Source organism: Trachemys scripta, chromosome 11 (genome assembly GCF_013100865.1).
Source record: "Trachemys scripta elegans isolate TJP31775 chromosome 11, CAS_Tse_1.0, whole genome shotgun sequence".
Taxonomy (NCBI): Eukaryota; Metazoa; Chordata; order Testudines; family Emydidae; genus Trachemys; species Trachemys scripta.
The window spans coordinates 59264353-59282283 of NC_048308.1; the positions used below are offsets into that span (position 1 = coordinate 59264353).

Below are 17931 nucleotides of genomic sequence, written 5' to 3' on the forward strand. Positions count from 1 at the left end.
GACAAAGTAAATATTTCTGTGGCAGTTGATTATTATTATTTATTTAAATATGGTAGCCATTGGTCATTGTTCATAGAAATGCCTGTGCAGGGTACAGGTGAGAGGGTCAGAGTTCATCACATTGGTATCAGCATTATATGGAGGGTGGGAAGTGTACATATGTAATTTATTATTTTATTTTCCAGTGGCTGTCCAGCTGGTGGGAATGCAGACCGTATCCAGAAGCTACGGAAGGAATACCATCAGGCCAGGCGAGACGGTTTACCTTTCTACGAGGATGATGAGATGAGAACACGGTCATCTGATTATGATCAGCACTGGGTAGGTTGCTATCCAGCAAATCTTTTTGAAGTGTGGAAAGCTTGCAGAAGACATTGGCTGGTTTGTTTTTGTTTTCCAGATACTGTGTCTCTGTATCTGTTTAACATGACTATTTGGGTTTTGTAAGTAACTTCAGCCCATCAAACAAATCATTTATATAATTTAAACTCTACTAAAGTGAGTCATTTCCAATGCTGTCATGTCCACCCAGTTAGATGTAAGCACTGGCCCAGATTTGCCCCATCCCTGGGGCAACTCGCTGCAGGTGGTCCCAGCCTGCATGATTCCTCCCAAAACATTTAGGCACACAAGGCGGCACTAGGTCTCTTAGCAGGATGCAGTACGGTCCCTCTGCTCATCAAGCTGTTTCCCTTTGGGGTGACGTGGGGATTAGGAGAACACAGACTCAAATTGTGCCTGGTTGCTGCATGGGAATGAGGAGACGCAAGTGTGGGGGGCAAGGTTACTCACACCCTCCCCTTGCACACCTGTGCCAGGGCCATTAACAGTCCGGGCCAAACACTCCCCTTGCCTCCCCTTGTTTCACATTTTAAGTGAAGAAACTAATACCTTGCCCTTTTATAGAGCCTTCACTCAGAGGATCTCTAAGTGGTTTACCAACAGGATTGAATTAAGTTTAATAACACAGCTGTCTAGTAGGAAAATTCCGTTTTCCCCATATTACAGCTAGGGATGCTGGAGAACAAAGTGCTGTGACTGTCCCAAGGGCCTACCGTGCCAGTGTGGGATAGAGCCAGCAATAGAATCCAGAAGGCTCCTGACTCCTCTGATGCCTTAAATATATGGAATATCTTAATATCATAGGAGACCATTATGGGGGCCTGCAGCTCTCTGAGTTCTGCCTGGACAAGAATTTCAGGGCTGCGCTCGGTCTCTAAAAATAAATAAGGCCAATCAATGTTCAGACATGCAACTCTCTATCATGCTGCCATTCGTGGTGCAATTTAAACTAAATTCAAACTTTGTTTTAAAAAACAAATGTAACAATTTAAAACATGTTAAAACCCAAGTATAATTGAATTTTTATAAGTACTAACATCATCAATGTCTCCAGTATTCCCCAAACTTGCCAGACTATCAGTTTGAATGAAAAATTGAAATCTTCAGTTACTGTGCTTTGTGTTCCTAAAAAACAAAACGTGGCTTTATCGCAATCACAAGTGTATATTACGCATGTGTGAATTTCAGAAATATCATTCCCAGCAAGATCCCTTAGAGCAATTAATTTTGTTCTGTGGGCTTGAAGGTTGTGAACCAAATTTGGGAATCTGTTAAATTTCCATTCTTGGTTTAAAAAAATCTTTTAACAAACCAAATTTATAATCTAAATAAAATATATCTATCTATCCAAGACAGATGTTAAAGAAATAATCAGTGTCTTGGCAGATACTCCAGACCTGGCCAATGATGCACCTAAAGCAGACTGAGGATTTCCACTTCTTATCTGAAACTGATAAGGCTTTATTACCCCTCCAAAGAGGTTCAGATTTATGGTCCAATATAATTTCCAAAGATTCACGAAGGTCCCTTATAGGTAATCCCTTTTAAGCCTTTTCTATTAAATGTAATGCCCAAAGATTACCGATTTCCAAAGCTTCCTTTTTCCTGTGAGGCAAGATGTCCTTAATCAAAGCACCCGAGAGAGCTTTAAAGCTCTCAGTCTTAGATTGATTAATATTAGAGGCATCAAGATAGTTTCTGTTCCTCTTTCTAAGGCATGAATTTTTAACTGTTTTTGTTGAGAGGAAGACCTGCTATATAGTGTCTGCTCTAAATTCTAACTTTACCTTGATGGCTGAAGTTTGTTGCAACACCTAAATAGTTCCACCAGTCGAAGTCACTTGTACAGTTTCAAAGGCCTTGAGTGCCTGACCTTCTCTAAAAAGTATCAACAACTGGGAAGATACAAGAGCGAAATCTCCTGCCTGCCACAATCTCTCCATCCCCAGTTTGGTATTGCACCATATTCTGGACCAGGGAAAATGGTGGCCACTGCTCCATTTCTCCTCACACTTGTTGGTAGTTCAAGAGCACCCCTCTGATTTGGGCCCTTCCACTGCTGGTTTTAACACTGATCCCTGGCAGCGTTATGGTAACACAGACTGAGCAACAGCCAATTTCCTCAACCTCTGTTCGCCAGTAAAAAGACAATCTGATGACTAATTCCATCACTGTAAATAAAGAAAAACTTACTTTAGTCTCCACTTGTCAGATCTCTCCCCTAAAGAGGCAGCAGGCGGCTGAGCAGGAGGAAATCCTGCTGTTATGGGCTTTATGGGCTTTTCTTCTCACAGCTGGAGAAGAGGAGAGGCCTCCTGATGTATTTTTAATACTAGATAAGTTTAATACTATGCTTTTGTCAGTCAGCATGATACCTAAGCCAGCTCTCCTTTAAGATGTCTTGCTAATGTACAGCAGCTGCTGTAATCACTGTACACCAGCTAATGAAACATTCAGATAAATTGGAAAATAACATAAGATCATTTAAGAAGACACTATCCACAGCGAAGCAGGAGGTTCAGAGATGGACGTTAGGGCTTGTCCTCCAAAAAATAAGTCTGAGAGCTCACACCGCACATTTCTATCTTACAAAGCTGACATTGACAAGTGGCCTTTAGCTGACACTATAATGGGACAGAATTTCTGGTGGAAAGGGTATTTCTAACAATCTACTTTTTAAAAAATGGGATAAATCAAGTTAAAGTGCAGAGCCAGCTGAAAAGCCAGCATTGTAAGGGAACATAATCTCATGACAGGCAATTGGGATCCATAAATGTTTTAAAAATAAGGTCAAAAATTCATTTTAAATAAGCTTGCTAGTCGCTCTTCATTCCTTCCCCCACCTCCATGTTTTTTTCAATTCTCCTCTGTTCTTCTCATTTGTTGTTGTATATATTTTTGCTCCCTCGCTCTTTTTTCTGCTCTCCCTCTTTCTCAGCCTGCTTTTTCTTTTTCTAAGGAACAGCTGAATAATTCAGTTTTAGTATGTCTAAGTAAAGAGATACATTTATATGGCACGGTTTGTACTATCTAGCATAAAACTTCAAAATTGTTTCCAGTTACTCTGTTTTTTTGGGTGGCTGTTTGGTTTCGTGCTCTTTAGACTCTCTCTCTCCAGCTTCATTACTCTAGGGAAAAATGATAAGCCAGATTCACAAGGGTTAGATGGCTTAAAGTGAAACATCTTTATTTCTCTAGGGCCAGTTAAGTAAAGGGAGATGTTGATTATAAAGTATAAATACTTTCCAGAAAAAAAATGGCTGTTTTATTTTCATTGAAAAAACTGAAGTCCACTGGTAACCATGTGGGTGTATTATTGGAGTGTACTGGTTCCCATGTCAGTGAGTGCGTGCGTGCACGTATGTATACGTCTGAATAGCCCACCCGTTAAATAATGCACATTTTCATGACAATATCAAAGCCCATTAGAGAGTCCCATTGACTTAAAATGAGCTGTTGTTCAAATCCTAAGAGAACTTTGTTAGAGATGGGCCATAGGAACTTAGGACAGTCCCTTTAGGAATTGGAGGGAATTACAGCAGGCACATTTTATGAGTGCTGCCCTTCCCATTGCTTCACAAACAAGAAAACAAAACAAAAAATAAGGGGGGGAAACGAATGTTCAATCAAGGCAATAAAGTATGTGTGTGGGAGGGAGAGAGAGAGAAAGTTTGAAAAACTCAGAATAAAAAACCTATTTGTGGATTTACTTGGATTGTGTCACAGATTTCATACCAATCCTGTTACTTAAAACCTCAGTCCTGTCTTCACCGGGACATTAAATTCTTCCTGCAGCCTTATTTTGTTCATGTTCTTCCAGGGACTGTGTATAATTCATTACAAATCGAGTGTGGTTCTTCACCTGTAGGAAACTGCAGCAGCCTGACAATATCCTATAGGATACCTTGTATATAGCAGATCTTACGACTTTTTATTCCTCATTTGCAAATTAGATTTATATGTTGACAAAAAATGAAAGGAAAAAAATCCTTTCTTCAGCTATCTGATCTCCACTCAGATCTGTGCACTAGGCCTTAATATATTATCTGTCAACAGGTTTTGATTGAAGCAATTTTGTAATGTAGTGAATTTTGTCAGTTCCCAATTAAGGTTACAAAAAGAAGAATCATACCCTTTTGTGTTAAAGGCCAAGCAGTTTATTGTGTATCTGGCAAAGGTCCATACCTAAAAATCAAACAGAGAAAAGGAAGGTTGAGAACTGCATTATTTTTCCATAATGTGTCAAAAGGTTCTATACTTACTTTGGAGTGAAAAAGGAGCTCTTTGTGTTTTAATGAGCAATTAATTCCAGCTTCAGGATGTTGAGTTTAAAGCAGGTTAGGTTCCAAAAAACCACAAACGTTTGTTTTGGATCATGGTTAAAAACCAAAATTCCAACTTCTAGAATAATAACATTCCTGTCTTCTAGTGCAATGGGAGAAATGACAATTTTATGTACTAAGGGAAACCATAGGAGAGCTCCTATGAATTCCAGATTTTCTGCTGACGACTACTCAGTTGAATACATTTAATTCTTTTTAGGGGAAAAGTAAACTCGTTTAGAGTAGAGCAACTTTGAAAACTAGCATTCAGAAATACTTGTGCTATTACAAAAGCATCTTATGACTAATGAAGATTAAAACCTCCTATTAAAATGTGTTTTTACCCATCAAGAACTCCTCTTTGTCCAAAGCTTCTATTCTGTCTGACCTGTGAAGAGTTTGGATTGGGATAATTCTGAAACGATGTCATCTGCTCTGACAAGCAATGAGATTCTGATTTTTTGTGGGATGCGGGAGGATTGTCGTGGTGAAATCTTAGCCAAACCTCATGTGAAAAATAAACTGTTCCAGAAAGGACACACAGAGACCCAAATCTACCCATTATTAGTGGTAAGCATGAGTGACTCCATAATTTGGAGTCACTCCTCCTTATGCCAAAGTTGAAATAGGCACAAAATATCTAAACTAGAGCAGAACCTGAAATGCTGATGTCTCTTAGCTAACGTTGTCAAAGTACTCTCTTCTCTTTACCAAGGGAAGCAATACTATTACATACCATCTTAATAAACTCCACTGGGTAGCATGCATGCCTTAAAAATTATGTTGAATTCCAATAATATGTAGTGTCGCTTATTCTGAAAATCAAGATGTTGCTTTTCACAATATTTAAATGTAGAAGTTGGCGTCTGAGGGGAGCAAATATTAAAGCTTCTCTGTTACATCTCCAAGTGAATGATTTAAATAAACAGAAGCAAATAATATCCTGTTTCTTTCCTTTGCTTACTGCTGTAAAAGACTACTACTTTGATACATCAACAATGCCTCTCGTATATATGGATGAAGTCATCTTTAAACAGCTCCCAGCACACTCAGGAGAACTTTATATATTAACGCATGCTGCAGTGGTCACATCTCGTGCAGTTAGTGAATGATCATCTCGTCTCTCTCAAGCTGAGAATTTGAGCACAATATCACAAAAAACGTAACAGCTGCTGCCGCATGTGTTGATGTATTGTAAAGAACCCCAGAGGTTTTATTTTATAATTTTTAAGTACAAACTAACCCACTTAGCTGAAATATTTAAGGGACATCAGAAACAAACATCTAATTGGTGATTTAGACGATCAGTGGAGTTACTGAATAAGTGATTATGCCATGGGAGGTGTGAGCAATTACTGCCACTTGTGTGCTTAAACAGGCGTTTGCATGTCATTTGGTGCACAGTTTTCTGCATACAAAAATGGGCTTTTAAAAGCTTGGACCTATGTGTATTTATTTGTGGGTTTGTATTTGCTAGTGGGGCAATGTGGTTTATCTGAGTGGTAAGGTAGCTGGCTCTTTGAGAATTATTTCCTTTTTTGGCAAACCATTTCTAGTCCAGCTTTTCCAATTTTCTAGCCACCTGCTGGCTTTTCTAAGAATCACTCCATACATGAGCATGTGTGCACACTCATAAACATGCCAGATCTCAGGCTTGCCTCATATGTGAGAGAGCGTGAATCATGGTGAAAGTGAAAGAGGATGGGGGTTTTAATGCTGAGCCTTCATGAGAAGTTGTCAGAGCTAGTATTTCTCTCTGTGAACCTTCCCTTTCCCTTGCAGAAATGTATTCCTGCATGACAGCTCAATTCCTGACCTCCAGCAAGTCAGTGCCCCCACATACCATAGGAACAAATACAGCTGCTCACAACTCTGACTACAGTGGGGACAAAAAGTAAAAACTGACCTCCCTCTTCCACTAGTAAGGGATTTTTCTGACTTCTGGAATGGGGCCTTGGTCAGCAGAGCACTTAACTTTAAGCACATGAAATCAGTGGGACTACTCAGATGCTTGAGTACTTTGTTGGGTTGGGGTCTGATAGACCAAAATCAAGGCTCAAAGTCAGATCCCCATATGGAAGGAGTTGCAAAAGGTTTTATTTTTAATATTAAATATCTAGTGTATTTTAAAATAAATTGACATTTTTGGCTCCTAACTCTTGCAGTGTTATATACAAATCTCTCTATATTGTATGTCTTCATTTTTATGCGATACTGATCTGTCAAGTTCCCTAAAATAGCTTACAGAAGATCTACCTAGCTACTGTAGAATGAGAAGGTAAATGCTCCATATCCCTGCAGTCCTTACTTAGGAAAACTTCCAGAAATCAATAGGCATTTTGAGTAAGGACTTTCAAAACTTTGTCCATTTAAGGTAATTGAAGGCAGCTTTCAGAATAACGTCGGTGCAGCAGCCCACAGTGGTTTATACAGAACTCATGGAATAACGTAGAGGCCAAAATGAGTTGTATCATGCAAAGCAACAATTTCATTGAGCGTATGCCAAAGTACAGCTCTCTCATTTGTAAAAATAACATAGCTATAGTTAAATATTATAGCCATTGAAGATATTTTAAAATATATTTTCAAAAACATGAATTTTTTGGACTGACCTTTTTATGATATATCTATATAGTTGGGAGGTTGTGGGTTTTTGTTGTTGTTGTTTTGTCTTTTGTGGTGTGGTTTGGTTTTTTTAATGTTACGGCATAAGCCAGTGGTTCTCAAACTTTTGTACTGGTGACCCCTTTCATGTAGCAAGTCTTTGAGTGCAACCCCCCCTTACAAATTAAAAAACCCTGGCATAAGCTGTAAGATATATTTCCTTAAAGTTTCTCTGAAGGAAATGCTCACTGCAAAATGCATTTAGCAGAACTGTTTGTTAAATTACATCATAGCCACAAGTCCAGTAGCACTGAGCTTTGAAAGTAGCGTGGGTATGTTGTTGTCAGGCAGTTGAGAACACTAGAGTTTTCAAGATTTCTTCACAGCAAAGATGTGAAAAGTAATTAGAATGTATCGCTGGATGTTGTGTATAAGCAATTATCTATGAATATATAGAGGCTTGATTTTTCTCAGCAAACAGGCGACATTGTTATAATTATTTAGAATGAAAAATAAAGTCAGTGACTCAGACACCGAGAGATTGGGTGGATAACTTTATTAGTTCCTAGTATAAGGTCTGAAGTGCAGATGCTAATCTAATAACAAGACAGCATTAAAATACAGTACAAAAAATGGGAGAAGAAAACTCCATTTACCAGGTCAGGCTGATGCATTACATGACTTTGGCTCTTTTGTCCAAGACCTAGTCTCTTTTTCAATTTTCGGTCCACATTTTTGTGACCAACTCTAATTGTTAATGGGAGCTTGGAAAAAGGAGCACTGACCTCTTAATGCTAAAGATGTGATGTAATGAAAAGAGAGACAAGGTGGGTGAAGTAATATCTTTTATTGGACCAACTTCTGTTGATGAAAGGGACAAACTCCACAGAGCTCTTCTTCAGGTCCCCACAGAGCTCTGTGAAGCTCAAAAGTTTGTCTCTTTCACCAGTCCAATAAAAGGCATTACCTGACCCACTTTGTCTCTCATAGCCTGAGTCCAATATGACAACCACAACACTGCAAACATCTAATTAAAAAGCATTCCATCTAGTGAATGTGCTGTGTTAAGGAGCTCTGCACAAATTCTTAGTTAATTCTTTTTGTGTTTGCATTTCTAATTTTAAAATCTGTTTTTTTAATGTTCATGTATACTTTAGTAAATTGGATTTTTTTTAAAGTCTCTGTGCTTAGAAATTTACCAGTACAAAAAAGGACTCTGTCTGAGTCATGATAACAGACACTTGTTCAAAGTAAACTGATCTAAGGGATCAACCTTGATGTTAAGCTGGTTTTTGTCTTTTTATGGTACTTGCAGATCAACCATTTATTTGTTTGGCAATTAGTGTGGCAAATGCCACAGTTTATGTTTTGTTACCTTTTTCTATTGTAGTCATGTAAATAATAGTCTAGCTAATGTGTATGTGTCTCACAGCCACTGCATTGCTGCTGAGTTGCATGTCGTATGTCCCATACTGGCAATAGCTAACTAAATTCTCCTTTAAATCAAGTGGTAGAGGTTTGAATGCTTTTTGGAGCAGAAAGATATGGGTTCTATCCCTACCACCTCCACTAAGGCCCAGGTAGTCATGGTGCATAATCTGTTAATCCTGAAGTGCTAGGTCACCACAGATGTGTTACCAATAGTATATACCTCTACCCCGATAGAACACTGTCCTCGGGAGCCAAAAAATCTTACCACGTTAGAGGTGAAAACGCGTTATATCGAACTTGCTTTGATCCGCCGGAGCGCTGCTTTACCGCGTTATATCCGAATTCGTGTTATATCGGGTCGCGTTATATCGGGGTAGAGGTGTATTAAATTCTGTATTAATACCATCAGTATCTGCTAGTCGTGTGAGACTGTGTAAAAGAGAGGCTATTCCAGGATTTCTTCTGACATTCTGTTTAGTCCAGTTTTGGTCGTGAGTACATTGTTCTACTCTTAAATGTTTATATTTGCTGTGCCAAAAGTAGTGATTGTCATAATTATTATACATCACATTATTGTGAACAATATAATCATATATTCAGCAGGCTATTAGATGTGCCCCTTTGTAGGTTATTGAAAGTACTGTATATGTAATTAATGTGAGAGTAGTTACTTTGGGACCTGGAGGCCGTTGGTATCTGAGAACAGAGTGGGTAAGTTTTTTACACATTAAGGTATTCCCAAGAACAAATCATAGCAGCAGCGGATAAAGATCAGGATGAAATCTTGACCCTGGTGAAGTCAAGGTGGCAGAAGTCCCATTTCACGATAGGTCATTCAAAACAAGGTAAGCAGAGCCTGACCCCTGCAGACATCCCACACTCTTGCTTCTATGTAATATACCTCTACTTGAATTACATATAAGGCACAGTAATTTCACAACATATTTTCCAAAAGAAGTGGTACACATGTATCATTCAAAGTACATGACGGTGCCCTACATATCCGTCCTGTCATCAGCAAAACAGAAATTTTGACAATCTAAATTCTGCCTTTCCTGAGGAATTACATAGGGAATTAATAAAGTACTGTTTGGTGGCTACCAACTAGCAGATCCATATTAACATTTCTATTTGCATTAGAGGCTAATTTTCAAAGTATTTTCCATTAATTTGCCAGGGAGATACCTGTCAAGTTAGCAATTAAACTGTAATTGGTCACCCAGGTGCTTACAGGGATTAATAGATCTCTCCCTTCAACATATGTTCCCAAGTTTGAAATAATAGCTATACTGTATGGTAGCATGACCCCACTTGAGTCTAACAAAAAAAAAAAATCAAATTCCATCATATTTTAATGCAAATTTTACCTTTGTAAATGATGGCCTGGAAAGAAAGAGTTTCCATGGTAACCTTGGGGAACACATAACCTGTTTATCATAACTTCTCTATGAAGCAAATTGGGGGGTGGGGAATATGCTTTGATGTCAGCTATATTTTCCATCAGACATCATTCTAGTGCTGAGTGTATAGATAATTTAACTAAGCGCAACTGTATTTTCTTAAGTAAACTTTGAAAAAAACCTTACAGAATGGCATTGGAAGTAACTGTGGTATGCAGCATTTAAAACCACTAACTGACCTTTTTACTTCTGTCTCCAGTTCGACAATCAGGTCGACAACTTGAAAGACCCAAATCAAAAATTAATACTTATAACAGGTCTCTTCCACTGCTTTCTCTCTTTTTTCTTCTCTCTCCATGCTTTGTGCTCAGTATTAAGGTATCCCTGATACTGTTCAAAGGCACTTAAAGTTGTTGTTTTCTTGTTATTCCATTTTGCCACTAAAAATACTGTTTGAAAGCTGCCCTACTGTATCTCTGAACTTCTGTATTGTGGCACTATTACAGAAAAAGAATATATTGATTATACTTCACATTCAGTCCTGACCGTAGTAGTTGAGGTGGTAGCTTCTGGAAGTGCCATTAGCCAGGAGTGAGTATGATGTCTGCAAGCTGTTGGAAGGTTGTATTTTTCTGCAGATGTATTGTAACTCCTTGGGTAAAGGAAAGTATGACTATAACATTTTTTAAGGTCATTAGGAGTAAGGAACAGATGTTGAGATTTTTCAGAGTACTGCTTTGAAGTGCCATTTAGGAGTCAACTAACTGACCAGACTGACCCTCTCGGCAGTGAATTTGGGACTGGAACACAGGGAAGGCATTGCCCACAATACCCCATCTGGTATCCATCTGGTACCAGCAAACAACAGACAGTACCAGATCACAGAGAAACTATACCAACTGCTCAACTGGTATCAGCAAGCAAGGAAGGTCGCCACCCAACAGCAGTTGCAAGCATGAGAAACAATGTCTGTAGCATTTGCAGACTGGTACCACGGGATCCAAAAGAACCTGATGCCAGAGCATATGGAAAGCAACTGCTCTTGAAACCTGCTCATGCTGATGCAGTTTGCTCAGTATTAATCCAGGGATATTTTTTTTTTCAGACAGATTGAATTGGCAGTGTGGAGAGCTTTTGTCATAATGCCATTGCAAGAGAGAGACTCTCTTTAGTCATATCTGTGTTTAACAGGATTAAGGTGGATTTAATACCCCGTGATACAGACTAACCATTGAAATTCTAAGAAGGTTGTTCCAGTGTGCTGTTAAATCACAATAGAAGGAATTGGGGTTAAATTTTAACAACTTGATGATAACTGTTTGCTTTTTTCTTTAACATGAGCTATTTGGGGGGCGGGATTGTGGAGGGGGTTTGTTTTCCACTTTTATCTGCTGGCTTGCTTGCTTTTTTCTTTGTTCTGTTTTTCCCCCTCTATCTCCTTTTCTTCCCTGAGGTAGTGCACTGGTTGGTACAGTAGCTAAGTGTTTAGAATGTAATAATACAAGTGAGAGATTTTCTGCCTCTAGGCTACCCCTTCCATTCTTGAGGACCTCCAGCAAGGCAAGATTTTATAGACAATGAAAGGCTTTCTCTCCCCTGTGAGTCTGCCTAACTGTAGGAAGCTTTTCACTGTCTATTTCCACCACTTGCTCTGCAATTTTGTTCCATGCCCTGCTATTTCCCTCCCTCTCCAACACACACACACACCACCCCCGCATCCAGCATCAACACCAGATGCAGGCAGATATGGCAGTATATCAGAGTCAGATTCTGAGCATTAAATGCTACAAAAGCTGGCCTGGAGACTTTAGTCTGCCATCACCATAATGAATGTAAATCTTGAGATGCTCTCCTGTTTGCTCCCCAGGTTCTAACATTACAATCCCATTTTCCCTAGTAAAGTTAAATGATTGTGCCTGTGCTACAAAGAGTAACCATTGCACATTGGCATTGGGTGCTGAGAACTCTGCTGACTTAGCTGAAGAAAGATGCTGAAAGCCCCTGACTTTGAGAAAAAAAAAAAATTCAATTCAATTTACTCCATACAGTGTCTCTTATACAAAGTATTTCAAAATGCTTTATATTAAGAGATAACATAATGAGAAAATGCCTTCTAGAACTGGGTACACGGCTAGCAAGTCAAAATGATGCAAGATGATGAACTGGAGTAAAAGAAAAGAAGACTGTAATTTAAAAGCGGTAATCATGTGGATAAGTAGTCTTGTAAACTAATTACAGTGAAGGGAAAAGCAAAGAATGCAAGACTAGGGAGGAGCAAAAAGGGGCCTAGTCTCAATCATAGGCTAACACAAAGAGTTGGATTTAAGGTAGATTTTTGAAGCGATGGGAAGAACTGGCTCACAGCATTTTGTAACATACTTAAAAGGGAGATGGCCTATGCTGATTCCCCCCCACCAACCCCCCCCAAAAAGTTAATCATAAGTTAAATGGCTCCTCCTCTTAGAGGTTTGGGATGAGACTATGTGAATTGATCTGGTTCCATGTTAAAGTAATTGAAATGCACCTACTGTCTGAGGAAGAAACGGCAGATATGATATAAGTCTCTCTACTGAAGTTTGGGGGTGGGGGGGAGGGTTAATGTTCTTCTATTATTAGTTGAAGGGTCTCTGTTTTAACCATGAGTAGTAAGTATTGTGAGTGAGGATCACCAGTCTGGTGTTCATTAAAGACAATTAAGAGGTAGAATTAACAAAAACACATTATAGGATTAATGGAAAGAAAAGCCACCCAGGGAGAAAGTCACGGGCCAGGAAATGATCTAATTTAGCCTGGGCAAAGGAAACTGATAGCCCTCAAGGATCTGGGACCAGGGGATCATTGAGCAGAGGTTCAGAAAACAGAATATCCACTCAGAGTGACTATGCTCAAAACCTTTTTTAGTTTTGCCTTAGATAACTTCATCTCCCCCTTTGCTGAATTCTCTATATTTAGTTATAGGGGATACGGCAAATGATGAGATCATGTTTTCTATTCATCTATGGCAATTGCCATGTTTTTAAACACAACCACTGTATAGGAACAGCCTGTTTCCCTTTTAAAGTTCCCATCTACGTTTGTAGTCCCTCAGTCTATTGTCTTTATAAAGATTTTTTCTCTGTATCTAAATCTAAGTCACAAGTTCACCTCAATGAGTAAGAGCTAGGGTCTTACTGAGGAGAAAAAATAAATACTAAGTTAATCAGCCCTACTAGTTTCAAGTTTGATGCACAGTTGTCATTGAAGTTTCCTGGTGGTTTTGGGATAAGGAAGAGGGATGCTGACAAACAAAATCATTGTATATCAGCAACACCACTATCTAAGCCCTATTGTTTATATCTCTTTTTGTTTGTTTGTTTTCCAAAAGAAGAGGGCTCATGAGATTAAGAAACACTTAATTGTCTAGCAAGCTGATTGTCAAATTAATGTTCTGACTGCTTTGGCTGATCTTTTAAGCAAAACTGTTCAAAACCACTAACCAGGGAAACCAAGATCATCAGTAACTCTGATGTGCTTGTCTCTGTGCATTTTTTATGGGAAAGAGGAAGGATGGTGTGATTATCATCTTTTTTCTTTATACAAGAATGTTTTCTTCACCCAAGGGAAATGCATTCTAGCAGCATGAACATAACTATTAATCAACGCTTATAGCGATAATCAGTGAATGAAAAATGATGACCAGAAACTGAAAATGTGCAAGCATAGCTGCCTTGAAGATCTTCCTTTGAGATCATGCCCTTGCATTTTAACATGGATAATTCTTTAAAATGGATAATTCTTACAAAATTAATGTTGATGTATTCTGAAATGCAGTGATTTAGAAAACTAGTGCTTATTTTTCACCCTGTGTGGAAAAATATATACACACTAAGAGTGGGCGATAGATTAAGATAGTGAGAGGTAATGTTTTAAAGACATTCCAGTATATTACTTGCTGTCCTAAAAATGTTTGAGACAGATCATCAACAGGGGTAATCAGCATAGCATCTGTGAATTAATTTGGACATAGGGACACAGGGTTCTCCACTGTTAGAATGGTGGTGAAGTGTGTGCGAAAACATGTCTGGTTCCTGATTTAATTATATATTTTCACTGAGAAAAGGAAGTGACCCTGAGGAGAGATGCAGGTGTATCTCACTTCTCATGATTTTTCCAAGAAGAATTTGATGCTATTAACATGATGACAAACATTGTCAAAAATAGTAGGAGGGGCAAAGGAGGTATTACTCTGAGTCTTTGATCCTGCAAAGTGCTGAGTACTCTGGCATGTAAACACACCCCTAACTTGTTAAGCATGTGAGTAGTCCTATTGAAATCAATGGGACTATACATGTGCTTAAAGTTAAGCACATGCTTAAGCACTTTGCTGGATCAGGTCCAGAATGCTCGGCACCTTATAAGCCTGAGCCCACAGAGCATTAATTTAAAAAATCAGTGAGGCCTTGACCCTGCACCTGGGACTCTGTGCAGACACAGGGGTCAACCCACACAGGGCCATTGTTGGATCAGGTCCCTAAAATATTTGCTCCTCATTCTGAGCTGTCAAGGAGATGCTAAGGGTAAGAATTAGTTGCCTCCCCACCCAACGTAAGATATTCAGGGCATCATATAATAATTTAAGACATAAATATAAAATTACACACCCCAAACTTAAAATAGAAACAAAGGCAAGAAATTCCTCAGAAGCCATAGTGCAGTTCCATGAGCACATGGAAAACATTGATTCCTTCTTCATTCTCCAAAACTATCCTGTATGTAGGTTTAGCACGTACTAGGGAAGTCAAAGTGATCTCAGTCAAATAGAGGCAATTCTGAGGTTTTCCACTGAACGTCATTTGGGTTTGCCATCACAGCCACTTGAAAAAGAAAAGAGTATACAATGGAGAAGTATTGAAGGTGCTATCCTATGTCCAAACAATGGCAGAGCGGTATTGATGGGATCATATAACACTCGTCCCTTCTTTGAGGACTCCTTCTGTCATTAAAATCAATGCAACTTAATTAAAGCAAATTATAGATAGATACATCTATAAATAAGATATTAAAGTGTGCTGCTGAATATGATAATTGCCGCATATTTAGCAATCAGCGTGTGTGTTCTGCTTTTGCCAGGAGGGATTTCTTTCAGTGAAATCAATGGAGCTTTATTAAAAACCATCCAAATTAGAGGGAGAAATGATGAGTGTTATAATAACGCAAAATCACTGTTTCAACTTTCATTGCAAAACCAGGAAACCAAAATACATCCCTTTTTCTGTCTGTAAGGAAAACATCCGAAATATTCTTTTGAACTAGGGACACAGTTAGAATTTTTAAATTTAAATGTTTGCCTTTTGATTTAAAAATTAAACAGAGATGGATGAAGGTCTTGAAAGACGTAGGAATGAGGGTATCATAGAATCTAGGGGTGGAAAAGACCTGTTTGGCCAACTCCCTGAGTTCAGCAAATCCATCTCCCTGTATAACACCCTTTCTTCCACTTTGACTAGAAAAGAAAAATGTATCAAGTCAAATGGCTGTTTTTTAAAATGTCCAGTCGCTAGAGCTGTGTGAATGGTAAAAATGGTGAGTTTTGAATTTTGACATGTGCACAAAACATTAAGAGGGAGATGGGGACAAATTCATTTTTACCTCCTTCAGTTTTTCCTCAATTTTCACCTAATAGAAAACAAAAACCAAGTGTGTCTCAGCAGAGGGGAGACCTGCAGGTCAAAGAGCAAATTCCTCTTACCATGGCTCTTTCTCGCATGCTGAATGGCAACCTATGTGATTAGAAGTGCTCACAGACAAAAGGAGAGCCTTGAGAAGGGAGGTCAGACAAGCATCTGGAGCAAGCCCTTTAACAGATAATCACAAGAAATGTACTAAGCAGCAAAGCATATGGCATGCTATGCTTATTTTCAGCCTCCTGTCCAAAGATCTCAGGGTGCTGGGTAGATATTGGGTGGGCTTTTCAAAAAACCCGAACTGACTTAGACTTTCAATGAGACTTGTGCTCCTAAGGACTCATGCACTGGGTCCCACCCATTAAGTCTCACATCACCCCTGTGAGCTAGGTGAGTATAATTATTATTATTATTATTATGTCCTGTGTGTCCTACATGCGCCTGTCCTACCCCATCCCAGGCAGTGGCTTTGTATCATTGCCTTCTCTGGTGTAGTTCAGTGGAAGCTGGAGTTTTCAGTCAGCATGAGAGCTGTGTTACACTCCATATAACTCCATTCTAACAAACCACAAGCTGAAAGGACATAGCAGGGAACACCAGTAGCTCACCAGGAAATTCATGACGTATGAAATAGGCAAGGTAGAACCCAAGAGAGAAGTAGAATGCCATCCAGAGTGAGATCTCCCCCCAAAAAGGGAGCATGGGAGTTATGGGAAGAGAATTATTATTATTATTTATATTGTGGTAGCACCTTGGGACCCCAATCATAACCCAGGACCCCTTCATGTTAGGCAGTGTACAAACACATAGACAGTCCCTGCACTGAGACGTTTAATGGACTCCCTATGTCAATCTATAGATTTTTAGAGGTTTGTTTGTGTACAAAAAATACCCAACCAGTGCCAGGCGTGCTCACTGGTCCCTGTATTGAACGGCAAAGCCCAAATAGTTCCTGGCTAAGTAATTTCCTAGCCCTAAACTTATGTTGGATTCAGAGAACAGACCGTAAGACAAGTCAAGTGTGAACAAGGAGGAATGAAATGAAACCCTTCCTGAGCAAAAGAAGTGAGACTACCGTTTGCAAAGTAGTCTCATTCTCCGCATGAAAGAGAGCACTTCTCTGCTTGTGGCCATACTCTTTTTTGGTACCACCAATTATTTGTAGGTAAATCCAAGAAAGTATTTCCAAATACCCAATTAACAGTCAGTTCATGACAACACTCGCTGGCACATGACAACTCATGCCTTGTCATTCCAGCACAGGCCCTCTGCTGCTCTAAGATATTTGTTCACTGGGTTTAATCTTTATGTGCATATTCACATAATTTTTGGTTTGGGGGCAGTTTTCTTCGGAAGAATTGGCAGGTTTGGGAAATTATTTGCAACCAGCCTATCATTTTTTCTTCTTAGAAGTCTCAGATAAAGTACCATACAGCTATCATAGTTGGCAGGGCCATAGCTTACTGTGACGTTAGCTGATTTAAAAATATGACCATATAGATCATTTTGCAACCACTGTTATATATTTGCAGCAAATATTGTACAAAGGTTGTCGAGTAAGATGCTAACTCCCACGAAGTAATCAACCAGATATGCCATGTAAGATATCTGCAAAGATGTCCTAATTTGCCAGATATGATAATTGTGTTTATATATTTGTATCACCCTTGTATTATGAGTTATAGATATGTACGTATGTCTGTATTTCAAACTTGTGCTATGCTTCTGGGTGACACCCCCAGACAGTTTGGCATCAGCACTGCCTAGCCTGCGTTATGGCCCTTTAAGGACCATCAGCTATACAATTAATCCATTGAGAGAAGGCAGATACACCTTGTGAGTCAGCAAGGCATGCAGGGAAATGCCTATGGAGAGAACTCTAAGGCCTTGTCTACACTACGAGAGTAGTTCGAATTTACTTGCATCGAATTTTTGGAATCGATATTGCAAAGTCGAACGTCTGTGTCCACACTAAGGACAGTAATTCGACTTTGTGAGTCCACACTAACGGTGAAAGCGTCGACATTCGAAGCAGTGCACTGTGGTCAGCTATCCCACAGTTCCCGCAGTCCCCTCTGCCCATTGGAATTCTGGGTGTAGCCGGCAATGCCTTCTGGGTAACAAAATGTGTCGAGGGTGCTTTTGGGTAACTGTCGTCATCCGTCCATC

General features: G+C 39.2%; 1 protein-coding gene across 2 annotated transcripts in view; it reads left to right on the forward strand.

Moving 5' to 3' along the window:
• Nucleotides 1-17931, forward strand: part of PARD3B (par-3 family cell polarity regulator beta) — a 647317-nt gene that overhangs the window by 575246 nt on the left and 54140 nt on the right. For both annotated transcript variants that reach the window (XM_034786262.1, XM_034786263.1), the window contains one exon: nt 186-321. In XM_034786262.1, the coding sequence (XP_034642153.1) occupies nt 186-321 (136 nt within the window). The remainder of the gene's footprint in view (nt 1-185; nt 322-17931) is intronic.